General features: G+C 45.4%; 1 protein-coding gene and 1 long non-coding RNA gene across 5 annotated transcripts in view; one reads left to right on the top strand and one right to left on the bottom strand.

Moving 5' to 3' along the window:
- LOC307216338 overlaps positions 1-19,495 on the bottom strand; it is a 71,527-nt gene extending 52,032 nt beyond the window's left edge. For both annotated transcript variants that reach the window (XR_013839037.1, XR_013839038.1), the window contains exon 1: positions 19,389-19,495. This is a non-coding gene — a long non-coding RNA (uncharacterized lncRNA). The remainder of the gene's footprint in view (positions 1-19,388) is intronic.
- On the top strand, positions 18,827-27,140 carry AIFM2 (AIF family member 2). 3 transcript variants are annotated; one of them, XM_079976447.1, is made up of 9 exons: positions 18,827-19,069; positions 19,801-20,009; positions 22,509-22,624; positions 22,714-22,833; positions 23,333-23,425; positions 24,445-24,553; positions 25,536-25,688; positions 26,221-26,421; positions 26,736-27,140. In XM_079976447.1, exons 2-9 carry the CDS (start codon positions 19,835-19,837, stop codon positions 26,888-26,890), a joined length of 1,122 nt encoding a protein of 373 aa, XP_079832573.1. In that variant the 5' UTR covers positions 18,827-19,069; positions 19,801-19,834; the 3' UTR covers positions 26,891-27,140. The 3 variants fall into 3 exon arrangements, with proteins under 3 accessions (XP_079832573.1, XP_079832574.1, XP_079832575.1); XM_079976448.1 differs by lacking the exon at positions 18,827-19,069 and adding an exon at positions 19,573-19,705; XM_079976449.1 differs by lacking the exons at positions 18,827-19,069; positions 19,801-20,009 and adding an exon at positions 20,238-20,390.
- The last annotated feature ends 271 nt before the right edge of the window (positions 27,141-27,411 follow it).

Here is a 27,411-nt window from a genome sequence, read left to right as displayed (position 1 = left end):
TCACAGGGTGACCTTGAGCCAGTCGCAGCCTCTTAGACTACCTCACAGGGTCGTTGTAGGGATTAACTGAGAAGAGGGGTGAACCATGTCCTCTGTAAATAAAGCTCTTCTGCTTACCTGCTTAAGGAAGCTGGAGGGAGCAGCCAGATGGAGATGCCCACAGCCAACCTGGCATGCAGAGACCTCCACGTGGTTGCAGTTGGGCCCACGTCAGATGCAAAACACCCCTGGCGCCTGGGGAATTTCTAACACTGGGCTTGTCATTGCACTAGGTAAAGGTAAAGGATCCCTGACCATTAGGTCCAGTCGTGACTGACTCTGGGGTTGCGGTGCTCATCTCGCTTTATTGGCCGAGGGAGCCGGTGTACAGCTTCCAGGTCATGTGTCCAGCATGACTAAGCCACTTCTGGCGAACTAGAGCAGCGCACGGAAACGCTGTTTACCTTCCTGCTGGTGCGGTACCTATTTATCTACTTGCACTTTGACGTGCTTTCGAACTGCTAGGTTTGCAGGAGCTGGGACCAAGCAATGGGAACTGACCCCGTTGCGGGGATTCAAACCGCCAACCTTCTGATCGGCAAGCCCTAGGCTCTGTGGTTTAACCCACAGCACCACCCACGTCATTGCACTAAGTTAAAGTTATTTATAACCCACCTTTTCCCCAGTCTGGGACTCAAGGCAGCTTACACAGAAAAAATATATGGAACAAACTAAAACATAGAAAAGGCAGTCATTAAAACGTAATTAAATGCAACTAAATGTTTATGTAGTAACACAGAAAAAAATGAGTTTGGAGTGGAGCCATCGGAGTCCCTTAGGTATCTCTATGGTTGTCCTGCGAAACATTTTCAAAAAGGGAGGAGTTACCAATGTTAAAAGAAGCCTGCAGTGGCACTGCACCTCTGATTATAAAGCCTGTTGCCCTACTTCTGGCCTCTGCTTCTGTGTGAAAGGACAAAGTGGTGCATGCAGTAGTTGAGTGCATTTTCCCACAAGTGCACAGGATGCAAGCAAGATACTGCCCTGAGAAAATTGGATTTGGTATTGTTTACTCACGATCGAAAGGTCGGCGGTTCGAATCCCTGCGGCGGGGTGCGCTCCCGCTGCTCGGTCCCAGCGCCTGCCAACCTAGCAGTTCGAAAGCACCTCCAGGTGCAAGTAGATAAATAGGGACCGCTTACCAGCGGGAAGGTAAACGGCGTTTCCGTGTGCGGCTCTGGCTCGCCAGAGCAGCGATGTCACGCTGGCCACGTGACCCGGAAGTGTCTCCGGACAGCGCTGGCCCCTGGCCTCTTAAGTGAGATGGGCGCACAACCCCAGAGTCTGTCAAGACTGGCCCGTACGGGCAGGGGTACTACCTTTACCTTACTCACCTAATGGCCGAAAATTCTGCAGCTCCGCCACCCTGCCCCATCCAACTTGCCTCAGAGACAGAACTGCAGACGTGTATCAAGCCAAAAAGTTTAGCATTTCCAGCTGCTCTCAGCCTTCCAAGGCTGTTGAGAGAGCTGCTCTCTCCTACTTTTATCTGTTTTTCCAACTCTTGTTTTCTCGTTTATCCTGGGCCATGCTTTAACTCATGCGGAAGAATCATCTGTCCGTCACGTCCCCCTTTTAAACCCCATCTTTGAATGGACAATATCATTCTGCCAGAAACAGCTGTTTTAGTTTGTTTAAAACCAAAACATCAGTATACAAGATTCAAGGCAGGCCCTGTATCTTCAAACTGAAGGGGTTCACATGGGTGGGAGGAATCTGTGAGGAAGGAGGCCAGGAAGAACAGCTGGGTTAAATGGTAGGAAAACGTGCTTCCCGTATCTGCAAGAGGAGAGCAGTTGAGAGGGTCAAAGAATGCCCTCCCCTCTGTTTATTTACCTGTGCATAGAGATGTCTGTGTTACGAGCTAGGAGCTCTCCCAAAAATAGTGAAACCAGTATGTAAATATTTTCTTACTGGCCCTATGTGCTGTGGTGGAGGTTTTTAGCTGGAGAGCTTTGCCTTGTGCTTAAAACTTGCTTTGGTCCCTGGCCTGCTAAGGCAGTGCCTGCTTAGACGGAGACATGTTGGGGTGATGTTTCATGCTCCTTCAAGGAGTGGGAAAACTCAAGGCAGCTGTAACGTGAAGGGCGTCTATATAGTGGCCCGTTTACAAACGAATGATTAAGAAGGCATTACAGGGGTGCAGACACAAGCACACAGGCAGGCTTTTCCTACAAAGAGATGCCTGTTCGGCCCCCTTAAAACCCAGGCTGCTGCTTTTTTATTTTATTTTTTGACAGGCCTTGCGGAAGCTCTTCCAGACAAAGCTGGTTCTAACTCACAACCTAGCAGGAAGCTCTGACTCATTTGCAAGCTGCTTGGAAGAATCATCAACCATAACTGTGGCTACAAAACTGTCCTAATTTTTGTACGCCTTCATTTTGTTTGCAATTTCCCCTCATCCCTCCTCACTCCCTGTTTCCTGCAATATACTGCCTGATTAAGAGGTCTGGGAAAGCTCAATGGCTTGCCACATTTTTGTGACAGTTCAGTTGGTTCCAACGTCGTCGTCGTCGTAGTAGTAATAATAATAATAATATTTTTTTATTTATATCCCGCCCTCCCCAGGCTCAGGGTGGCTAACAACAATAAAATAATACAACATTATAAAATCATTTCATTAAAATTAATTCAACTCAAATTGCTTCTTCCGCTTTGCTTCTTCTCGGGGGACGGGGGGAAAGTCAGTTGACCATTGGTGGCCTTGTCCCTCTCTAATAACCTGCCACATCAAAGCCCAAAGGTAGATCCTATGGCACAATAACAGTGCCTAGCTGCCTTGCTAGGTTTTATTGTCAAGCAGAGAACTGCTGCACATTTAAAACAACAACAACAACAACCCAAGGCTGTGAACCCGTTAGAAGATCTATTTTTGCTCTTAAATAAAAAGAAATGCATAATTCTGCTATTCTAAACTGACATCTGTCTGGCACTTTTGTCTGGCAGTGGGATGCGCCAGCTGCTGAGACTGCCTGCTTAAGTAACTACAAGTGCTGACATGTCCTTAGGTGCTCAGGAAAATAAAAATAAATGTGGGGTCTAGGAGACAAAGCAAAGCAGAAGGCACCCCCCTGTAAAGCTTTTTAACAAGCGCCCAAAAGGAGGCAATGGTATGCTCTCACATTTCCTCATCTGCTGTGTTGGTTGCTCACCTCCCCGATTCTCACCCATTGCTTTCCATTCTCCCCTGTTTCATAGAGAGACAGTGAAAGGAGGAGGAGGAGGCATAAAATTTGAATTCATTTTATTGAAAGAAAGGAGGCAGCTTCAGTCACCCAAGAGGTGCTACCCCACCCCCACCCCCAGATGCATGAAGCCTGAGTGCAGTGGTTTCGTGGCAAATCGGTACCCTGCACATGTTCAGAGGCTTTACTGTCGTAGCCTGCCGCAGATACCAGCCATGTAAATACATCTGATATCCAACTGCACATTTCCTGGGATTCTATAGCAAGCCACAATGCATACCATAGGCTACATTAGCGTGGAAAGCATAAACTATCAGGGCACAGAAAATCATGTTTGCATGCTTCTTGTATCCCTTCCCGCCATCTTTTTTTAGCAGTGTTGACTGCAAAGGAAATGGGGGGAAACACACACACCAGACAGTTAACTTTTCTTCTGTGTCCCCTCCAGGAGTAGCAAACAAATTGCCCACCACATGCTCACTGCAAAAGAGGAAGTCTCCTAAAGTTATTCTTCTGCGATACATTATCAGACAGATGGTCTTAGGAGGATGAGAGAGAGAGAGGTATGCAATCTTTGCAATTATGGGGGGAGAGTATGTAAGCTTTGCCGGTTTCACAGAAAATTCTTAACTGGGGGTGAGAGGGATAGAATCCAGGTTTTTTGGATACCAGCCGATCTAGCAAGAGGTGTGAAGCTGATTATCTGCAGAGTCAAAAAGCATTTGCATCTAGCCCTGTATCTCCTCCTCTGGTGGCAGTGACTCCCCCAAGATCTCTCACAGAGGCCTTTTCCAAGCCCTGTTATCCGAGAGATAACTGAAGAGGGAACTTGAGACCTGCATACCAAGCTTATGCTCAGCCACTGGGATGTGGCCTTCCTCCAGGCGTGGAGTCGGCCTCATGGGGAACAGCCAGTATGGCACACTGAGTAATGAAATGGGCTCCTGCTGCTGTTGTAGCCCCAACTAGGTGATGCCACTGCTACTGCTATGTCTGACGCGGGTAAGCTTTTTGCTACACCACCTGCAAAGGGAAATCCTAGAGCACCTTGGCAATTTATTTTTAAAAAACCTGACCATGAAGGCAATTTAATTTAAGATCCTAAGAGTTGGAAGGCTCCCCGAGGATCATGTAACTCACACCCCCCCTGCATTGCACGAAGATGCAGCTGGGATTGAACCTGTGACCTTGGCATTATCAGCACCACGCTCTAACCAACCAAGCTAATAGATTGCTTTAATTAGACAGTTGTTTTAGCAGGCAGCTTAAGAGCAGCCTTATAAAAGTCTGGATAGCTCGGTTGGTTAGAGTATGATGCTGATAACGCCAAGGTTGCAGGTTTGTTCCCCTTCCGGTTAGCTGCATATTCCTGCATTGCAGCGGGATGGACTAGATGACCCTCAGGGGTCCCTTCCATCTCTGCAATTCTATGATTCTATGAAACAGTCAGAGCTTGCTTTCCTGGTAGGATAGACAGATAGACAGACAGACAGACAGACATAGACACACACACACACATACTGAAACCATGTGTGTTCAAATTGCCTTCAGTAGGGTTTTTATTTAGAGACCTAAACATCTTAGTTTAGCTTCACATTTGAAAAGAGGGTTTGGCGTTTCTCTCGCTCCCCCTCCCAACCACTGTAATTCCCACCGCGGGCAACAAAAGCTGTGGATTTCATTCAGCTCTATTAATATCCTCTCCATCAGTCTGGCTTTTGAAGCCAGGCTCAAAATTAGTTGGAGGCTGGCTGGAAATAGCAGCCCCTTTGCACTCTTGTCTCCTTCTGTCCCCTTTTCCCATGCCACTCCGGCCCTATTAATAGCCTCTAAGTGCAACCCGGCCATTTATTCACTCAGTAAACAAATAGTAAAATGTCAGCATGACGGGAATGCACAAGCGGAGGGCTGAGGAAGGGGTGGCAGGGGGAGGGAAGAGTTAAGTTGCAGGAGCAGGTCTTCTCCTTCACTGGCACAGGGGGCCAAAGGGTGGTGGCATCATCACACGCTGCCTCCTTTGTGGGAGAGAGAGTTGCCCTAGGGAAGCCAGGGCAGCAGGCAGGCATCCTCTGGCCTCTTGCCATACCAGCCGGGGCTCTGAGGGGCCACTGGGAGCTTGCACCCCTGCCTCCCAGGAAGGCCATCCTACCTTTGTCCTCCTGCCAGAGAAAGGAAAACTGCAGGGGATGTTGCTTCTCGCCTCCCTGTCCAGGAGGAAATATTATTTCCACTTGCACAGCTGAAGGGAATCTGCAGACTACGGCTTCAGTCAGTGTTCTTAAGAGTTGCGTGTGTGCAAAGTACAAGTTTTGGACCTCTTTTTTAAAAAGTTATCACTTGTAAGCCGAGAATATTTGATAGAAAAGCAGGGTATCTTGTTGTTGGCGACTGTCTGTCTTGAGAAGCAATGGAGTGCGCCTCCAGGGCCGAAGTCAAACAACTGAGTTAGCAGCAGCAAATTGACCTCTCTGGGGTGCAAGCCTGGGTAGAGTGTATGGAGGTCCTTGGATACCCAGATGACGAGACTCCCCCACCCCCCTTTGGCTTTGCTGATGTGGCCCCAAAGGAAAGTAGAGCAATAATGTTTGACACCAGCTTGGCTGCAGGAGTTGCCGGAAGGAGGCGTACAAGGCACCATCCAACCGTCTTAGGGACTCCACACTGGATTTGCGTAGGGTTTACTCCTTTGCCTTTTCTTTTCCTGAAGATATCCTGCAAGGCGGCAGAGGTTTAGGATCAGTCTTCTTTCTCCTAGATGGGCTGCCTCCCCAGGTGGATGAGCCCCACCTGCCCCCCTTTCCTCCACAGCACGTGCAGAAACCACCTTCTTGACCGCTGGGCTAAATAATTAAATAGATGTTGCTATGAGGATCAGCGGGACGCAGGTGGCGCTGTGGGTTAAAGCCTCAGCGCCTAGGGCTTGCCGATCGAAAGGTCGGCGGTTCGAATCCCTGCGGCGGGGTGCGCTCCCGCTGCTCGGTCCCAGCGCCTGCCAACCTAGCAATTCGAAAGCACCTCCGGGTACAAGTAGATAAATAGGGACCGCTTACCAGCGGGAAGGTAAACGGCGTTTCCGTGTGCGGCTCTGGCTCGCCAGAGCAGCGATGTCACGCTGGCCACGTGACCCGGAAGTGTCTCCGGACAGCGCTGGCCCCTGGCCTCTTAAGTGAGATGGGCGCACAACCCCAGAGTCTGCCAAGACTGGCCCGTACGGGCAGGGGTACCTTTACCTTTACCTTTTATGAGGATCAGCAGCTGGAGACTCCAGGGCTTTATCTGGCCACAGAATGAGCTGGCTCCCTAGGTGTGGACCAGTCCCCTCTCACTTAAAACTCAATGTCAACACACACTACTGTGCGCATTCGGTGTTCAACTCACAGTCACCCCAGTGTGCACATGGGTTTGTGCGTATACTACAAGTTTCAAAAGAATAAACTGGGGTGTACCTTACAAAAGTAACTAGCGTACTCGGTGGGGTTCACATGTTATCTATTTATCCAGGAGAATCTATAATTATGATCGTTGCTGAGAATCACGTCCAGCCACTAGCTTCTCCTGTTGCAAGCTGACCCTGTGGGATGTTCTAAATAGGAGCATTGAAACGGCAGGCTCTGAGGAAGAAACAGCCTTGCCTTGTGACTCAAAACACTTCCAGACATTCGCCGGCTTGTTTAAGCTAGGAACAAATACCTCCATTTAGGGGGAAAGACAGGCAAGCGTGCAGGACTGTTAAAAAGCAACTCGGTGCTTGTTTAGGAAATGCTTTTTACCTTCCATGCCACCCTGACTTCCAGTGGGGACATAAGCAAAAACATACCCAAGACTTTTCCCTTTGCCGCTGCTGCTCCTCCCAGACTCTTCCTCCACCTCCCAGGCGATATATGTGATTGAATAACAGAAACAAACCTTCTTCTCTTTCCTGCTTCATCAGTCTATCCAGTTCCCATGTTCTGTGCCTAGACGGATTGCACTTGAATCAGCTACAGTCCTGCAAACACCCTCATTTTCTAGTCAAGGCCGAAATTAATCCTGATGGACAAGATTTAGAACGGCTAGAAAAGTGATTCTCTGTGATGCTGGCCTGGCAGGGCTGGTGGTGTGCAGTTAGGAAGTGGAGACGGCCAGGGAGAAGGCAAGCAAGCAGGAGTGAGGGGGAAGGTGAGAATTAAGACTGCAAGAGTGAATTAAGACCAGAAAAGGGGGGGGGGTTAAGATATATGGCAACTGTCTGTCTCAAGAAACAACAGAGGTGTTCTTCTTCACCTCTGGGGGTGAAGCCAAACTGCGGTGTTAGCAGCACTAAAATGACCTCTCTGGGGCACAAGCCTGGGCAGTGTGTATGGAAGTCCTGGGCTGCCCCGATGACAAGAACCCCCTCAGCCTTGCTGATGTGGCCCCAAAGAGACTCTCCACTCCAGATTTGTGAAAGGTTTACTCCTTAGCCTTTTCTTCTCTCAAAGATATCCCGCAAGGTAGCAGATGTTTAGGATCAAAGTTTTCCTTCTCCTATATGGGCTACCTTCCCAAGTTGACAAGCCTCACCTGCCCCATTTTCCTCTACAGCATGTGCAGAAACCATCATTGGACCGTTGGGCTATTGGTCTTGCCCACTTAATCGGCCAGAGCCTGACTTCGCATGCAGGGGTGCTAAGAAGATGGGTGTGTGTGTGTGTATGAATTCAGGTGAGGCTGACAGGTCTGGGCTGCAGGGATGTTGGCAGCCTGAGGTAGAATTCAGAGCTACAGAACCATGGGGGGCGGTGGCGGTCTGTTTCCTTCTGGAGCCTACGTGCCAGAAATGAAACAACACTTTGTCAAAGGTGAAAGCATGCATCAACATAACCTAATATCCATCAAGTCTATCAGCATTTCAACAGCCCATTTCATTGGAAATTGGAAATTCACCACACGTTGAGTGTCTGGAAATAAATTGCCACAGAGGTGTAGGGTGTATAACCTAAAGTATTCCGGCAAACCTAAAGATGACGCTACATCCAACCCTTTCAGAAGAAGTTTAACAAATAGCAGTGAAAATGTTCTGTTCTCATGGGCATTTGATGCAGTAGCCCAAGGGCTATAGCTAGGAGAGCTGTTTGTCTCACCACCTTCACTGGTCAATTCAGAACCTCCTGGCCTCGGTTCTGCATCTAGAAATAGCAAGGGACCTTCCTTCACAGAGATGCCGTGTCCCCGCTCCCGAGCCTAAATCTAAGGCTTGTGCAAATGATCGCATATAACAGCCCAAGGCCTGTTACGCTATGCACATGTAGTGCTTTGAACACTTGAAGGCGATGTGTCGATGATGCTACCCATCTGCATCCAGTCAGATCAATGAGACATGCAGATGCACCAACATCTGCCGTGCATGTGCAAGACAGCTCCTGTGCACAAATCTCACTTTGCACTCAGGCAAAAGCTTGCAGGACAGGAAGCTTGTACACACATCTCTGGGAGCAAAGCCACAATGAACCTAATAGAATTTACTTCTAAGCAGATATACATAGGATTGCGCTGTAAAGCACAATGCAGGTTAGGGCTCCACTCCCATATGCCAGGAACTTTCAAACTCAGTAGAACTACCTTCTGAGTACACTTAGGAAGCTGCCTGGATCAGACCATTCGTCCATCTAGATCCAGGTCCTTGTAGATGCCCATGTCACTGGAAATGGGCTTTCCCCAAGAAATGACATTTTAATGCAAACAATGTTATGTGGACACTGCAAAAAATAATTTGTGTGCATGTACAGTACTGACCCCACAATAAACCGGCCACCCAGAATTACCCTAAGAAAGATCTGTATCACAAGTTGCCGGGTAAGAATGGTAAAACAGTGGCCTCTAATGTCCAATAGGGAGAATGCCAGGTTCACACAAAAAATTATGTGCAGAATGAACTAGGGAGCAGCTGGCTTACTGCCTGCTCAGTATTTCAAAGTATGATTTCTTATTTTGTAATCTTAATAATAAATGTGGAACAGGTGACCCAAGGCTATCAGGGCCTGACTGCAGGATAGAAATACAGGGTAGTAATCAATTATATTTTACCCAGAGTAGACCCACTGGAAATAATGGACATTGCAAAGGTTCATTAATTTCAGTGAGTCTACTCTTGAGCAAAACTTTATTCACTACCACCCACATTAAACAAGAAACATGAATTTGAAGTACAATCATGCTTTTGCATCATAAATTCAAAGTGCACATGACTCTCCCCCCCCCCCCCCGCAAGAATCTTGTGAACTATAGTTTAAGGGTGCTGGGAACTGTAGCTCTTTGTAAACTGCTTTGAAGTTTTGTTAAAGGCAAGCAGTATACAGATCTTATGAAATGAATAGACCTCAAGACAAATCCAAGAAATTGCTTCCTTCAGACAAAATTACAAGGTAGATTGTATATGAAGGTTCTGAGGAAAAAGTCCTTTAGTTGCTGGGAAGGTTTGTGGTGTGTAACAGGTTTTTGAAAGCCAGCAGGTCCTTTGAATACCACAGCTGTTTCCTTGCTGCGGTGGGGACATGAAGGAAAGGTACATTCTGTTGTGAAATGTTGACAGGAAGTTGCTGTCTAGGTTTTCTTAGAAGTTGCTGGTCTTCCTATGATGCAGTAAGGCAAATAAATAAAACGAAGGCTCCCCCCCCCCCGACTTGGAAAGAAATGGAGACAGGACAGCTTTGGGATGAATCAAAATATCTCTCATGTACATAAAAGGTCTCTTTCTCTTGGAAGCCCAGGTCGGTGTCCAGCCCAGCCAAAAGGGAAGCTCTAGTGTGTGGTGAACCACAGGCCCAACAGACTCTGAGGAAACCCACAACCTGTGTACTTTTCAGTGCCCTCTTTTTAGCCAAAGGCCTTGGCTGCTTATTTTGGATGCTGTTGCCCCTCCTGTTCCAAGAGGTGTTACTAACCTTCCATGCAGCTGCTCAGGAAGGACGCCTTCTAAGGACACAGACGGTCCAGGAATCAGCGTGTTTTTACATGAGTAGAATGTGTGCTTTTATTTAAAAGGTATCTCTGGGTTATTTGTGGGGCATGGGAATTTGTTCTTTTCCCACACAAAAAACATAGCCTGGCCCCCCACAGGGTTTGAGGGACAGTGGACCGGCCCCCTGCTGAAAAAGTTTGCTGACCCCTGGCCTAGTGGTTGGTGTGTTGGACTAGGATTTGGGGGAAAATAGATTCAGCTGTCCATGAGGTTTGCCATTCGCGGATTTTTTGAATGTGAAAAGCAGCTCATCAATTGATCAGTGAGAGAAGAAACAGGTGCACAGTGGGTGCTGGTGCTATATGATCGGTCTCTGGGAGCAGTTCCTCAGCTGAAAAACATGAAAGGGACTTGAGTGGAGGTTCACCCAACACCTCTACAGCCTTCTTGGAAAGCTGTACACCGGCTCCCTCGGCCAGTAAAGTGAGATGAGCGCCGCAACCCCACAGTCGTTCACGATTGGACCTAACAGTCAGGGGTCCTTTTACCTTTATTATAATAATAAATAATGTGAGTGGGAGCTGATAGGGGGCAATTGTAGGGGAGAACCAATGGACAGGATAAAAGTAAAGGTAAAGGTACCCCTGACCGTGAGGTCCAGTCTCGGACGAATCTGGGGGTGTGCACTCATCTCGCTCTATAGGCCGAGGGAGCCGGTGTTTGTCTACAGACAGCTTCCGGGTCATGTGACCAGCATGACTAAGCCACTTCTGGCAAACCAGAGCAGCGCACAGAAACACCGTTTACCTTCCCACCAGAGCGGTACCTATTTATCTACTTGCACTTTTTGGTGTGCTTTCAAACTGCTAGGTTGGCACAAGCAGGGACCAAGCAACGGGAACTCACCCCGTCGCAGGGATTCGAACCGCCAACCTTCTGATCGGCAAGCCCTAGGCTCTGTGGTTTAGACCACAGCGCCACCTGCGTCCCTATGGACAGGATAGACAGGCGCAAAACTATTCCCATGCCTACTAATTCTTCCAACAAAAGCACCATAGCTCATGGCAGAGTTATGATCAGTGGTAAAGCAGAAACTCCAAGGTTCAATCACCAGCAGCTCCAACTCCTGCTAGAAATGTCCCCTCTTTGAAACCTTGCAGAGCGATGGTTTGCAGACCCGGCCACCTAGCAAGTGGGCCTAGGGCAGCTATCAGCATTGGTAGGCCTCACCACAGTTCTGAGCTCCTGGCAGCTGCTTGCCAGGCCTGGGTACTGTTCAAGTAATGGCTGGTTCCTCACTTGGAATCCTACTTGAAAACACCAGCATGAACTCATTTCGTATGCTTTTCTGGAACCTAACCCAAGCCATTTCCCTTCCTTTCTGTTTGCTTGCAAAGATGAGTTCGTTCTTGTCAGATTGCTGTTCTTGTCAGATTGCTGGCCTCGTTCACATTACACATACAATTAACAGATGTCCACAGCCAATAAAACAAAGACAAACTGGTCTGGGTGTGAATCCACTGGCTGGTGTTCTTTGATCAACCACAGGGACATTAGCAATGGGAGGGAAAGCTATAAATGAAGGGCTGTTTTTAAATCCTGCTCTGAAGAGTGGTGGGTTGTATAACTAGGCAGGCATGGATTTCTTTCTTTACTTCAGGCTTCTCTCCCCCATTCTCTTTTCAATGTGATCTTCCTAACAGGAAAGTCAAATGCTAAGGGGCCTGAGTTGGGAATAAATGACTAACCTCTGGTCACTTTTTACTTCGTGAGACCAGCTCTTGATACAGTGGTACCTCGGGTTACATACTATTCAGGTTACAGACGCTTCAGGTTACAGACTCCGCTAACCCAGAAATAGTACCTCGGGTTAAGAACTTTGCTTCAGGATGAGAACAGAAATTGTGCTCCAGCCGCGCGGCGGCAGCGGGAGGGCCCCATTAGCTAAAGTGGTGCTTCAGGTTAAGAACAGTTTCAGGTTAAGAAGAGACCTCCAGAACGAATTAAGTACTTAACCCGAGGTACCACTGTACATCCAAATGCATCTCAGGTCCCACCCCTGATTTTGCACTACATACCCAGCCAGTCAGTTTCTCCACCCTTCAACACAGTTTGTGCTCCTCAGCTTGGAGTACGGCTTTCAGCTTACCCTAAATCACCCTCCCCAGCTGCCAACACCATACGGGAGCCTGGCCTGAGGGCAGGGAACTGAGGCCACGGCCACAAAACCAGCAGAAGGCACCACTTTCAAGCTGCCTCACGTCTTTTAGGGAACAGTGAACTTGCTTTCAACTGCAGATAACTTCCACACAGATGTGTTTGCTTGTTTTATTATCTCTGAGGCTGCTGTTGTTTCTGTCTCTTAGTGTGTGGGTTATCTATTGTTGCAATTTGCTGTTGGACACCATGAAAAGCTGTTTCTAAATTAAATAGCAGGCAATAATTCTTGCAAAAAAACCCAAAAATGTAAATCGCAGCCTCGTGCAAGAGTGAAACTAAGGTCCAAACGGAAACGGATCTTATTTATGATTACATTTAGATCCCTTCCTCCCTCCAAAGAGCTCAAGATGGCAAACATGGTTCTCTCTCTCTCTCTTGCCCCATTTTATCTTCACAACGATCCTGTGAGGTGGGCTAGGCTGAGAGGCAGTGGCTGGCCCAAGGTCACCCAACAAACTTCACGACTCAGTAAGGATTTGAACCCTGGCCTCCCACATCTTGTCCAGCACTCGAACCACCACACCACACTGGTTTAGGACATTTTGCTGAAGGGAAGACAATGCTTTCACTGTTTTGTCCTGATGCACAAACAATACATTCTTGCTCTTATGTGAATTGATCATGTGTGCATGTTCTCCTTTCCTTTATTTTTGACATGCTGAGGTTCTGTTGCTGATAACTGGGGGAGCAGTTGAACGAGAGAGTTGTACTCGATATAACAACTGGGCAATTCAGGAACTTCTGAACGCATTTTTCTGTGATTCAGATACGGGAGACTCAAACCATTTTTAGCTCCTTCCTCCTTCTCAAGGCTAAATACTTATCTTTTAAATAGTCCACAGAACGAAAACAGAGCTCTGAAGCATACTGGCTGTTGACTGAGAGTGCCTGTTTGCAGGCTGCAGTGGGAAAATAACGTCAGAACAAGCAGGTATGCAACAATATTTGTAAAGCCTGGAAAGAGAAACACCTGCAGTGAGCCCAGCGGGTGGGGGGAAGGGAGGGGGAGAAGGTCTCATTTGACCACAGTGACTTATGTATTCCAAGTTACTTTCCACTTGCTGCTAGTTTGTTCCTTTACACTTCCCCTTTATTCACAAAACTCTCTTTTAGTTCAGCTGTTTTGTTTGGGCTCAGTTTTTTTATATTGGCCAAGCATCCCTGTTGATTCGGGTCCAGAGCTGAAATTTCATTGGCTTTTAAAATTTGTTGTGCCGGGGGGGGGGGGGGGGAGACAGGATCTCATCTTTGCCAAGTGTTTGAAGGGGATCTTGGGGAGTGTTCTTTAAATATAGGTGTGTGTCAAATTTTATGCACAATAAACGAGTTCCTGGATGCAATCCTATGCACACTGACCTGGGACAATAAATCCAGCTGCAATGAAGGACTTCCAAGGATAGAACCAGCCTTGTGTCTTTCATGCCTTTTTGTCTTATGCTGCTCAGCTATAGGCAGGCAAATGCTGTGAAGGAGCGAAAATGCAAAATACAGCAAATGCATTATTATAATTTTAGCCTACCGGCATATTAAAGTTATCCAAGGACACTGGCCAGGCTCGCGCCCTGGAGAGGTCACTTCAGGCACTGTGATTCTCCAGTGGTTTGATTTCACCCCTGGAGGCGCACTCCATTACAGTGGTACCTCAGGTTACATACGCTTCAGGTTACAGACTCCGCTAACCCAGAAATAGTACCTCGGGTTAAGAACTTTGCTTCAGGATGAGAACAGAAATCGTGCTCCGGCGGCACAGCAGCAGCAGGAGGCCCCATTCGCTAAAGTGGTGCTTCAGGTTAAGAACAGTTTCAGGTTAAGAATGGACCTCTGGAACAAATTAAGTACTTAACCCGAGGTACCACTGTATCTCCCAAGACAGATGGATGCCAACAACATCTAGGAGGAATTCATTTTAGTAAAAATGTGCTTCCATTCCTTGTTGCATTTGCAAACCCCCTCAACTACTGAACTGCCAAAGAGTTGCTCAATCATTACCCCCATTTCCCCCCCTCAACCAGTTGCTAAGTATGCAAATTCTGGTTTCCTGGACTTGTCAGGTTCTGATGGTTTTGCTTCCACTCAAAAAAGGGGTTTCTGTTTTGCAGATCAATTTAGTCACTTACACCTCCTAGTGGCCATAATCTGACAAATTTTCTCTGGCAACCTGAATGGATGCACCTTTATCTAGAAGTGTAGGTAGGCACACTATATATTTAAAAGCACATTGCCCCCCGCCCCAAAGAATCCTGGGAACAGTTGTCCCCCCCCCCCACAGCTACAGTTCCTTAAACCACGGACCCCAAGATTCTTTGGGGGAATGCGGCTTACGTATGGTGTAGACCTGCTCTCAGCCCACTAATTCAATGAAGCTTTGTTGTTGTTGTTGTTTAGTCGTGTCCGACTCTTCGTGACCCCATGAGCACGCCAGGCACTCCTGTCTTCCACTGCCTCACGCAATTTGGTCAAACTCATGTTGGTAGCCTCTATAACACTGTCCAACCATCTCGTCCTCTGTCGTCCCCTTCTCCTTGTGCCCTCAATCTTTCCCAACATCAGGGTCTTTTCCAGGGAGTCTTCTCTTCTCATGAGGTGGTCAAAGTATTGGAGCCTCAGCTTCACAATCTGTCCTTCCAGTGAGCACTCAGGGCTGATTTCCTTAAGAATGGATAGGTTTGATCTTCTTGCAGTCCATGGGACTCTCAAGAGTCTCCTCCAGCACCATAATTCAAAAGCATCAATTCTTCAGCGATCAGCCTTCTTTATGGTCCAGCTCTCACTTCCATACATCACTACTGGGAAAACCATAGCTTTAACTATATATGGACCTTTGTCGGCAAGGTGATGTCTCTGCTTTTTAAGATGCTGTCTAGGTTTGTCATTGCTTTTCTCCCAAAAAAGCAGGCGTCTTTTAATTTCGTGACTGCTGTCACCATCTGCAGTGATCATGAAGCCCAAGAAAGTAAAATCTCTCACTGCCTCCATTTCTTCCCCTTCTATTTGCCAGGAGGTGATGGGACCAGTGGCTATGATCTTAGTTTTTTTGATGTTGAGCTTCAGACCATATTTTGCGCTCCCCTCTTTCACCCTCATTAAGAGGTTCTTTAATTCCTTCTCACTTTCTGCCATCAAAGTTGTGTTATCTGCATATCTGAGGTTGTTGATATTTCTTCCGGCAATCTTAATTCCGGCTTCGGATTCATCCAGTCCAGCCTTTCGCATGATGAATTCTGCATATATGTTAAATAAGCAGGGAGACAATATACAGCCTTGTTGTACTCCTTTCCCAATTTTGAATTCACCAAGAAGATCAGCCTTATTTAACTAAAATGTGTATATCTTGCCTTTCATCACAAGATCTGAGGGTGGAGACCAATTAAATTAAATGAAAACAACACATCCTTTAAGCAAGCATAGAGATTGATAAAAATGATTGACATTATCGCATACAGCGATCTGTATTTTTAATATTGACACAGCCTCCCTTTCTCTTCCCCTTCTGCAAAGTAGAGCACGTCCTCAGTTAACACTAGAGTCAATTATCCTTCAGAGAGGACTTGAATGATATTTGATATATATTTTAATGATGAAGCGAAGGGGAAGAATCTCATCACAAATTCAGAAAACCAACATTTTATTGGTAAGTTAGACTGGCACAAATGCAGTACTACTTATAGCCAGCCATTTCAGAGGATTTGCAGAACTGTGCACACCTAGGCTATGTACTAAACTCCGGGTCCTGATTCTATCTAGCCCAAAATAAAAGCTAGAGCACCAGCATATAAAATATGGTGTTGCGCCTTTGATCTGCCTACTTTTAACATTATGGCATCACAGAACTTCCCTGAAGAGGATGAGGGATGCAACGACGCTTATGCAACATGTTTCTCAGTAATGCAATGCCATCTGCTTATATAAAAATGTGGGTGGTCAAATGTGGGTGGCCAAAATTTATACAGATCAGCACTGCTCATAAGTTAAAGAAGCAAAGACACTATTCAATCTCATGATATGTGACTGATGTACAAAGCAATCCTAGATACGCCTGTTCAGAAGCAAGTCCCAATGAATTAAAACGAGGCTTATTCTCAGAAAAGTGGGTATAGGACCACAGCCCCTTATGCATCTAGAAAAACCAAATGGTAGGGTCATTTCTGGACTGGAATATGTACTTCTTTAGACTATAAGCAGGGAGGGCTTCAGGTGTCTGGTGTGTTTCCGCATGTAAAAGCTCTCTTCACACAGAAAGCTAGCATGTCAAGGAGAAAGGTTGAGTGTTGGAAATTTTTCACCTGTTTTGCCCTGGGACTTGGAAATAGAGTCCAGGGCATGGCTCACAGGTAGAGCTGCTTCAATAAATTGGTTGCAGTGTGGAAAACAGTGTGTGCAGTATTTTACTTGCTGCAGATAGCAGGGATCATTCAGTATATGGGGAGGGACAGTCCCAGCTTCATATATATCTCCAGTTACAACAGCCTAGTTTTCTCCCATGTAAGCCTGGCTCCCATTGATTTCTACTTGTATTTCATTTAATTAAAGAAATTTATATCTCACCCCTTAGTAAATATTTCCAAGGCATCTTGCTGACGCAAAACTATATATTAAAAAAACAGAAATGACAATAAGCAAAAGGACAGAATTAAAAATGAAAACAACACAGCAGCATACACTTTCCTATCGAGGCTTGGGAAAATTAATTCATTTCAATTAACTTCCCAGTTACTCCATGATTCTACCATTCAAATAGAGAATATAATTGCTGACTCTCTGCTTTCAAGAGTAGCCTGACATACAAAAATGACACAAAGCAAGCAAGCTTGCCCAATCACTCATCATTTTTCCTTATATGAGGAAAAATGTCACCTGCTAAACCACGTATCAAGCTGCTATTAAAAGCACAGTAACAAGGGTGGTAAAAAGATGGCAACCCCAGGGCTGAAACTTGTAACAGGCTAGGGAGCATGAATTTTGATCTTCTTTTAAGTTTCTAGTCCTTAAGTATGTGAAGACAGACTTGGAAGTGGGTGGGCAACGTCTAGTTTGTTCATTGTACTTATTAATTGGTTTTGGGGGTTTATTTCCAAAAAGTATCTCAAAGCAATTTACACACCCAAAAATTGCACATAGGTTAAACCCAACCAAAAACTGAAACTGAGCCAACATAGTTATAAACAGCACATTCATCTTTATAAAATGGCACAACTAACACCCCAATCCACTGAAGGAGGCCACAAATTAATTAAATGTCCAAAGGCCTGACAGGAAAGAAATGTTTTTACCTGGTGCCTAAAGTGAAGGTGCCAGAGGTTTTTAACTGCAGTCCTATGTACTTTTACCTCAGAGAAAGCCCCACCTGAACACAGTGGGGCCTAAAGGTAAAGGTAAAGGGACCCCTGACCATTAGGTCCAGTCGTGACCGACGCTGGGGTTGCAGCGCTCATCCCACTTTATTGGCTGAGGGAGCTGGCATACAGCTTCCGGGTCATGTGGGCAGCATGACTAAGCCGCTTCTGGTGAACCAGAGCAGCGCACGGAAACGCCGTTTACCTTCCCGCCGAAGCGGTACCTATTTATCTGCTTGCACTTTGACGTGCTTTCGAACTGCTAGGTTGGCGGGAGCAGGGACCGAGCAATGGGAGCTCACCCCGTCGCGGGGATACTTCAGAGCAAACAAACATAAGGTTGCACCATTGTCTCAAAAGCCGCCATATTATTATTATTATTTTATAAATATTTATTAGATTTTTCCAAGTTAATACAACAAACAAAAAACAAAAATGCACAAAGAATAACAAACAAAAAATAAAATATGTAATTTTCATTACTTATTCCATTAACTTATTTCCCGGACCTCCTCTCACCTCCCCCTTTTGTATTCCAGTTCGAGTTCTTAACTCATCAAATCCTTATTATAACTTGTTATAACTTATCTTAACTTATTACTCAACCTTTACATTACCAAAAGCCGCCATATTAAGAGCCAAGCACATGTCCTAGCGATCAGGGGACACAAGCTGTCCCCACATAACTCTGGGCCACTCTTGAGTTGCAAACTCAAAATAGGTTATCCAACAGCAGCAAATATATTCGCATGCATATAACCGGCTTTCCCCAATACAGAATTCATGCGGTCTATCTTTCCACATGGCAAGCTCACAGATACAGCGCGGTTAGCAGTTAACTCCAGAAGGAGATGCTCCCAATAAAAGCCATCGAAACGACTGCCGTTCATAAACCCGGGAGCGAAAACAGCGGGAACATGTTTGCGCGCAGAGTTGGGAGCGAGTCCCGTTGGAAATCACCGCTGCTCCAAATAATGCCGGGAGACCGTACAGTGCAACATGCCGCTTCAGCCTAAAGCGCGCTTCCTTGGGAGTAAGTCGCAATGGACTTCAGGCGACTTCCCGAGAAAGCACGCAGAGCAGGACCGGTTATGAAACAAGATCGCCGGCAGTCCCGGCGCCTCGCTAGGGGGCAGAAAGACGGGGAAGGCAGGGAAGGCGGCCGTGCGCCACGGCGCTCTCCTTAAGCGTCTTCCGGGAAATCTGGAGTGACGCCCGGTTCCTTAGTCATTTCATTACCCAGCAGATAGCAATCGAAAGCGGACCAGTGATTCAGGCTACTTACTTGCTACCACCCCCCTCCGCCCCCTGGAAATAAATAGGGCGGAAGCGGCAGGGTTTTCCTGCTCGCTTGCAGACTTTCCATTTTGCAGGTAAGTGGAAATGCGGAAAGCTTCCAGAGATTTCCCTTCGTGGGGCGGAAATAACTGGAAATAATGATAATGATTGTTTCTACGAGTCCAGTTTTGCGAGAGGCCTGACTTGGACCGAGGCAGTGTTTACGAGTATTTTGGAAGGGGGCATTTCGTTGCTCCGTTAGCAACGGAGGATAGTGGCCGATATATGCTTCTCAGCTTTTTAGCAGCATGCCGCAGTTTCATTAAAGCAAACAAACAAAAACAAGGCAGCTTTCCATAATAATAACAACAGTTTTAAGGAAGAAGGCACCAAGCATTTCCGTTAGTTGCCTACCTTATGAGCTTGGCAGCAAGAGAGTCGTTTTCAGCAAACGGCTGAAAGTTTGCATAAGAGGCGCTCGCTGAATCCCGGTTGGAATCGGCTGGTGACGCCGGAGGCTGTTCCCTGCAGTTATCAAACGAGCCTCGGCAGCTCCGGGGACAGCCGGCGACACGCCTCCTGCGGATGATCCCGGGGACTGAACCGGTGTATTAGGGATCAGGCGGTCCTGAGACTTTCTAATGGTTTCTGGATCCCATGCTTTATGAAGTATCTACACTACAGCACAGCATGTACCAATAAGTAATCTAATTAGAATTAGCAAAATTAGGGTTAGTAAAATCTAATCGGTGCAATTAGTACGTAGATCTCTGTTCCTCAGCTGAACTCTTCACAGCATTTCCCCCTCTTTTCTCATTTTCTTTAGCTGCCTTGGCTGAAGACCTTTTGCTCTCTTTGCGATGGGCGGACAAATCTCTGTGGACAAGTCGGTGCAGGTGGTGATAGTCGGGGGCGGCTTCGGCGGGATTGAAGCTGCCCGCAAGCTCAAGTGTTGGGGAGTCCCCTTCGTTCTGGTGGACATGAGGGACGCTTTCCACCACAATGTCGCTGCTCTCCGGGCTGCCGTACAGAGTGGTGAGCTTCTCCTTCTGGGGGCAGCAGCATATGTGCTGCTTTCTCTAAGATATGGGCAGTTTGTATAAGGGAGATAAGCGGTCAAACCAATTGCATAGATAGGGGCTTATACCATAGAGCTGTGTTGCTTACTCAGGCCTTAGAAATCACAATTGGTAGAGAGGGCTCTGTGTGATGTCATTTCCCGTTCTCCTGGAGAGGAAGGAGCATATAGTACTTCCTGTTCCCCTCTTCCTTCAACCAGCCAGGGGGGCAGATGTCCCCTTTGCTTGCTCCAGCCCAGACAGATGCCTGAAGCTAGTTACACTGTAAATATGCCTATTTCCCCTGCATACATATTTTATATTGTTACCACTGCTATGAACCAATGCAAGATGATCAGTCATATTTTTAAACTTACCTCCCAAGTTGTAGCCTGATTCATTGTTAAGTGGAGCAAGGAAGGGTGAGCCGGCTTCCTTCAAAGCTGGACTTGCTCAAAGCAAAGTTTTATAGCTTAACTCCTATGCTTTATAAATTTTGCTGCCAAGGATGGGATTTTGAAACTCTGTTCAACCCACACACGTGGGTGCCTGGAGGGATAAATTGCAGTTAATATATCCTCTCCATTAAAGCCCATCCCACAAACAGCTGCAGTGTGCTATGAGAATATTTGTAGGTAGGATGGGAGCTCTTGGATCTATGTTCAGAAATTAAGTACTGAGCCTGATAATCAAACACCTCTTTCCAGGTGGCAAAACCAGGCTGAATCCTGTACATAACAGGAAATGTAGCCTCATTCTTTTCCCTACACTTGTTTCTCTCCCTGCCCTTGTCCCCAACAACATGATGGGTCCTTTCCTGTCAGGGCCATATGCTGGGAAACGACCTTTTTCTTTTTCTTTTTCTTTTAAATGCCCTGTAAATCTTTAGGCAGATTTTGCTGCTGTGTGAATTGCTAAGCTGAACACAGTTTCCAGGTAGCACCCTGTGATTCTCCCACTTGAAGTACTTGACATTCCTTCGTTTTTGCAGTCGCAGATGGGAGTGATAATGAGGTTTACTGCACCCACAGTGACAATATTGGTTTGAGGAGACAAGAAGTTATATGGACCTGCTCTAACAAGAAAATGTTTCGAAATTAAACCAGTTCAGGATACTGGGTTGAAATTCTGTGATTTAGCAACTTGAGAAGCCTGGGGGCACCTGAGCAACACCTTGATCCTTTCTCTTCTGTTCCATTTCTGTGTTGTTGATCTGAAGGATTGGTTGTATTTTCTTTGCTTTTAGAAATTGGTAGTTGTACAGTGATTTATGCCACTTTTTTACACTGTATACTGCTCTGAATACATTGGTAGAAGAATCAGACAGAAAAAATATAGGTATATTCATACGGCAAGGTTTTGGGAGTTTTGGGAACCTTAATGTTTGTGTGGCAGAATTATGACTGAGGCCTAGTCTACGCATGCAGCAGAATGAGGTGGTTAAGGCCTGTGGTGGTATAAAAAAAGGTAAAGGTACCCCTGCCCGTACGGGCCAGTCTTGACAGACTCTGGGGTTGTGCGCCCATCTCACTCAAGAGGCCAGGGGCCAGCGCTGTCCGGAGACACTTCCGGGTCACGTGGCCAGCGTGACATCGCTGCTCTGGCCAGAGCCGCACACGGAAACGCCGTTTACCTTCCCGCTGGTAAGCGGTCCCTATTTATCTACTTGCACCCAGAGGTGCTTTCGAACTGCTAGGTTGGCAGGCGCTGGGACCGAGCAGCGGGAGCGCACCCCACCGCAGGGATTCGAACCGCCGACCTTTCGATCGGCAAGTCCTAGGCGCTGAGGCTTTAACCCACAGCGCCACCTGCGTCCCCGTGGTGGTATAAAGGACCCTAATTTATTATTAAGTTTTCTCTTTTTGTGTTGCCTTTTGTAAAAAGTTCACTATACCTAGAAACTGGAGCAGATCCAGGCCTTACATTTAAAACACACCCAAAAAAACCTCCAAGGAAAGCGAGTCCACAACCTCCCGAGGAAGTCCGTTCCATTGTCAAACAGCTTGCACTGTCAGAAAATTCTTCCTGATGTTTAGCCAGAATCTTCTTTCTTGTAACTTGAATCCATTGGTTTGGGTCCTGCCCTCCAGAGCAGGAGAAAACAAGCTTGCTCCATCCTCCATGTGACAGCTCTTTAGATATTTGGAGATAGCTATCATACCTCGTCAGTCTCTTTTCCATGAATACAGCTGCGTGTGATTTAAACACATGGTGTGGACCTGCAGGTAGGTGGGACTGAAGTGTTTTTGTTTCTGTTATAGGTTGCTATTTTAACTTGCAGGGGGGGTTTGGGGGGGTGTACACTCTGAATGTAACATGCACCCCCGGCGGTCTACTCCTATTACTTTGGGCTTCTACCTTCTCATCCTGCCACACACATAGACTAGGCCATACACGTATTAAATATTTAACTTCTTTGTAGTCTTGCTCTTTAAGTACCATTAATGTCCTGAAAATTCTATACATCATTTTGCAGGATTTGCCAAGAAAACTTTCATCTCCTTCTCCAAGACCTTCGGAGGCAGTTTCCGGCAGGGTCTGGTAATTGGAATTGACTTGGAGAAACGGCATGTCCTGTTGAATGATGGTGAAGTGAGTGCATTGAGGCTAAAATCTGTGGTAGCCTGTAGACATGAATTGCAAGAAGGTCCGACTGACACTCTTTTAACATCTCTTTTTAGCAGCTCTGCTATTCCCACCTGATCCTTGCCACAGGGAGTGATGGGCCTTTCCCAGGAAAATTTGACAAACCCATGGACATGCAGTCTGCTATTCAGACGTACGAGGACATGGTTCACGAGGTGATGCTGCAAATTCCTTTTGGTGGGAAATTGGTCTTTTTACCTTGTGTATGTCTGTGTCTAGGGTCTGTACATGGACCTACTTGGCTCACTAAAGTGCCACTTAAGGCTGACTTCTGGCAAGATGGCAGTTGGGCAAGTCCAAATACTCCCTTTCAATCAGAAACTCAGACATATAAGCTTGGCATCAAATGGTTCCTTAAACCAGGGTTACAGTTGCCAAAACGGAATGCCTAGTTTCCATTTGGCGGCCAGAAGGCTCAAGAGTTGTATTTTTCAAGACAACTTTTGGGTTCCTGAAATTCGCTCTGATGGTACAGATAAAATATTACAGATATAATTCCACAGGATGCGTTGTTAGCATGTGAAAACAGGCAAGATCCAAGGATCCCAGGCATGCACATCCAAATGGTGGAGATGTCGGGCACCATCCTGCTTAAAATTATGAAGACATATTAACATAATATCTAAACTCTCTCGTTTCTCCTGGTTTTGAAAGGTTGAAAAATCTCCCCGCATAGTAATTGTGGGGGGTGGTTCTGCTGGTGTTGAAATGGCTGCGGAGGTTAAGACGAAGTATCCCAACAAAGAGGTAGGAGCCACAAGTGACACTACCGTTCACCATTTTATTCCTCTGGTAATTGAAATTTCCCCAGAATAGACAAGGGTTGCCGTAAGTGTGGACTCTTTAATGTTTGTGTGTGTGATTCTAAATATCTCTATAGTTTTTTACATTTCTTTACCCCTGCCCCCTAACAGATAACTGCAATTCTGTGCATGGTTACTTGGGAACAAGTTCCACTGTGTTCATTGGGACTTGCTTCCAGCTAAGTATGCACAGGATTACAGTTCAAATTATTTTATTTTTAAAAGTGAATGGGTGCTTGGTGTTTTTTCCTCTTCTATTGCTTTGTCTTTAAATGTATGCTCAACGCTACAGGTTTGGCTAATTCCTCTTTTTTTGGTCTTTTTTTTAAGTAGAGAAATTGCAGTTTGGATGAGTTGTTGCCCAGTTCTACTGTTATGTTGAATTGTAATCCAGGGACTCAATTTTCTTTGGCTGTGTAGTGGATTCTAGCTTGCTATGTCTTCTGTAAGCCAAAGCTTTACTTTTGCGGGGGACGGGGAGTGATCCAGATCTAGTTGCCAGCATAGCAGACAAAAATTTGAAAAGCTGCATGATTTTAGGGGCTCTCAATGGCCACATTTAGGTGTCATGATATACTAGGTAAGCTATTTACCATGCATGAAACCAGTTGCACCCACTTAACCATATTCCCTGGCTTAGTGTAGTGTCTGAACCAGGAATTGTGGTTTCTTTTACACCAAGCAAACCATGATAAGCTAAGGTCTACTGATTGTGGTTTGAGAGAAACAAACCCTGATCCCTGATTTGAATGGAACACTAAGCCACCAACTTTTTATTTTATTTTCTCCCTAAAAAGGAACAAAGGGGCCCATGCATGGGAACCTATGCTTTACTACGATTTACCACAATGTGAGAATGTTGCCTCTGTAGTAATCGAAAACCTGGTTAAATTGATATTGCAGACAGGTAATGAGTCTTTGCTGTTAACACCCACAAATTCAACAATGTGGTTTTGTCCCCAGGTCACCCTTATTCACTCAAAAGTTGCACTGGCAGATGCAGAAGTGCTCCCCAGAGTTCGGCAGGAGGTGAAGGAGTCCCTTTTAAAAGAGGGGGTACATCTCTTATTGAGTAGGTACATAGCTCATTTATTGCATGTAATTGTCTCCTAGGAAAGCTGAAAATGATCTTTCCTCTTAAACGTTTCCAGACCGATTAAGGGTTGCTTCAGAAGAGTTTCTTTTTGTGCTTTGGTATACATACACTGTGCATCTCAATGAAACTATGCTCATGTAATTTATTTAGCTACTTTTAAAATAATACACAGGAACAATTGGCAAAGAGGATTGAGCCCCTGCTCGTATTTTAGTAGCATAAATGGTTAACATGCATGCACATGTCAAATTAGGACATACAGTGTTTGTATTTTGTACGTTGCTCAAAAATGTTATTTAGAGTGGTTCATGGGGATTACATACTATGGCAACTTTCATGTAAGTTGGAATACTGTACTCCCATTGGACTTGGAGAGCATTGCTTCTGAGTAGACAAGCATAAGATTAGACAGTACTTCGTTCCTATTTTATTTCAGGTTACTTGGTGAGGATATTGTGTATTTATTTTAACTGAAATGTGTTTTTGCTCAGGAGCTGTATACAATGTGAAGTCCTCCCTGGGACCAAGTTCCAACCCAATTTTTATAATTAGAAGTTGCTCATATAATAGAGTTCCAAGATTTTCTTTATAACCAGGAGGGTTAGTAACACGTCTTTTTTAAACAAAACCGTATTGGAAGTTTTGAACTGGGCACTTGGTTACTTTTAAGTTATGGTAAATATAAAACAGGGTTGGGGACTGAATGTAGGTTCTCCAGATCTTTTATCTGACCTGTGGGATTCTGCAGGCCATGCCATGTGTCCAGTTTAACATATTCCAGCCTTCCTGAGCACCCTGTCTGAAAAAGTTCCCCCCACCCTTGTTCTAAAATTTAAAGTTAACCAACATCCTTTTGAGGAATAAATACCTTAAAGCACAAGAGGATGGGAGCACGATTGTTGCAGTGGTTCAGTGACATATGGTGTCCTTGTTTTTGTTTTTTGGCTGCTTACAACAGGTCAGAAAGTTGAAAACCTGCAATCGCTGACTTTAAACCAATTCAAAGAGAACATGATAGTGAAGACAGACAAAGGTACAGAGATTGTTACCGACATGGTGATTCTCTGCACTGGGATAAAAGTCAATTCTGCAGCATACAGCAGTGCATTCAGTAAGTTATTTCCCACCCTGACTTCATGTTTAAGGAAATATAGTTATTCCAGTCCTCATGTCTCAATTATAAATTGGAATTGTAACTTTGTACTTAGTTTCAGAAGGCGCCAGGCTAGCGGTATTCATTTGTTGGCTAATGAATGCCTTTTAAAGTTGACCTTTTATTCATATAGCTGGCCCTACCACGTAGTATCTGCCTCCACTGCTAGCTTTTGGAAGATAATTAAGGCACACATCCTATGCACACATAGCTGGGAGTAAGTCCCACTGAAGTCTTGCTTCTGAGTAGACATGCATAGGGTTGAAGTGAGGGATAACATTCTGCATGTATTTTAATCATTTTTAGACCTGGGACTTTGGAAGAAAATATACTAAAATGGGCACTTCTGATATATCTATATTATAAAGATAACGTTGTTTTGTGGCTTGTGGAGAGTTCATGGTTTCCATAAGACCAATAAAGACAGGTTAAACTGAATTACATAGTTCATGGAACTACATACTGATTTAATTCCATCATCCATCATTAGGCAACAAGCTGGCAAGTAATGGTGCTTTGCAAGTGAATGAGTACCTTCAGGTTAAAGGATATGATAACATTTATGCTATTGGTGATTGTGCTGATGTGAACGAGCCAAAAATGGCATACCACGCTGGGCTCCATGCAGATGTTGCAGTGACAAACATTGTCAACAGCCTGACACAGAAGCCTCTGAAAACCTATACACCAGGTAAGTTTTGTTTTGTGCCTTCATGTCTCTCTTACATGTCTTCAACAAATGTGCATTAGAGGGGGTATGACAGGAGCTTCCATAACTGCACCAGAGTTTGAAGCTGCTACTTTAGGGGACTTCCTACAATCTCTTGTACTGCTGGTTCATTCCATACTTTGTTCGGGTGGAGAAATAATAGTTGCTAATTAAATGTGTGAACAAGGCCTCGATAGCTCTTATGAGTGGGGAATATGGACTTTGCATGAAATGTGGGTTAAATAAATGACTTAAAGTAAATAATACAGCTTTATAAATCTTTGTGTCCCCTTCAGGATCACTCACATTTTTGATATCACTGGGAAGATGTGATGGAGTGGGCCAAATCAGTGACTACTACGTGGGACATCTCTTAGTGACAGTAGTTAAAAGCAGGGATCTTTTCGTCTCACAAAGCTGGAGAAAGATGGGTCAGTGTATGCCATGCTAGATAGAAAGGGGCTTGCAAGAAAAGATGCAGGTGCAACAGGACCAGTGCCAAAAAAGAATATACCTTTCAATTAAAGAAGAGTTGGGTAGTTATTACTAATTTTAAAAAGCTTAACTTTTGTCATATATGGTTTGTATATCTTATCCAAGGCTATATTTTACATTGGACCTTGGGATCATTTTTACTATCTGGTTCATAAGCTATAATGGATTCTGAAAGTTCTTGAATTAAAATAAGTAGCAACCTACAATCTGTTTGTGCTGTATTCATTGAACTATGTGTGTCTTGTCTGCTTGAGTTTATCATATATATATATATATATATATATATATATATATATATATAGCTTAAACCTACCTCTTTTAAGCAAACGATTTCCCTTAGAATATATTTATATTGACTTCTAGCTGATCCAAGCCCAAAAGGTTTAGGGCAGTTGGTCCATGCAGCTCCCAAAACTGTGTAAGCTATGATGTGGAATAGCTCAAGCTTTAGAACTTATCAGTTCCTAGGACCTCAAC

This window comes from Podarcis cretensis (assembly GCF_951804945.1).
Source record: "Podarcis cretensis genome assembly, chromosome: 5".
NCBI classification, from domain to species: Eukaryota; Metazoa; Chordata; class Lepidosauria; order Squamata; family Lacertidae; genus Podarcis; species Podarcis cretensis.
The sequence above is the reverse complement of the archived record's forward strand: the minus strand, read 5'-3'. Positions and strand labels throughout refer to the sequence as shown.

What these genes read in the sequence shown, in the direction of transcription:
- AIFM2 (XM_079976447.1), top strand. Translation starts at nt 19,835, where the DNA reads ATGGGCGGACAAATCTCTGTGGACAAGTCGGTGCAGGTGGTGATAGTC. An exon ending in CCGGGCTGCCGTACAGAGTG is followed by an intron (nt 20,010 to 22,508) that starts GTGAGCTTCTCC and finishes ATCATTTTGCAG; the next exon opens with GATTTGCCAAGAAAACTTTC. An exon ending in TCCTGTTGAATGATGGTGAA is followed by an intron (nt 22,625 to 22,713) that starts GTGAGTGCATTG and finishes ATCTCTTTTTAG; the next exon opens with CAGCTCTGCTATTCCCACCT.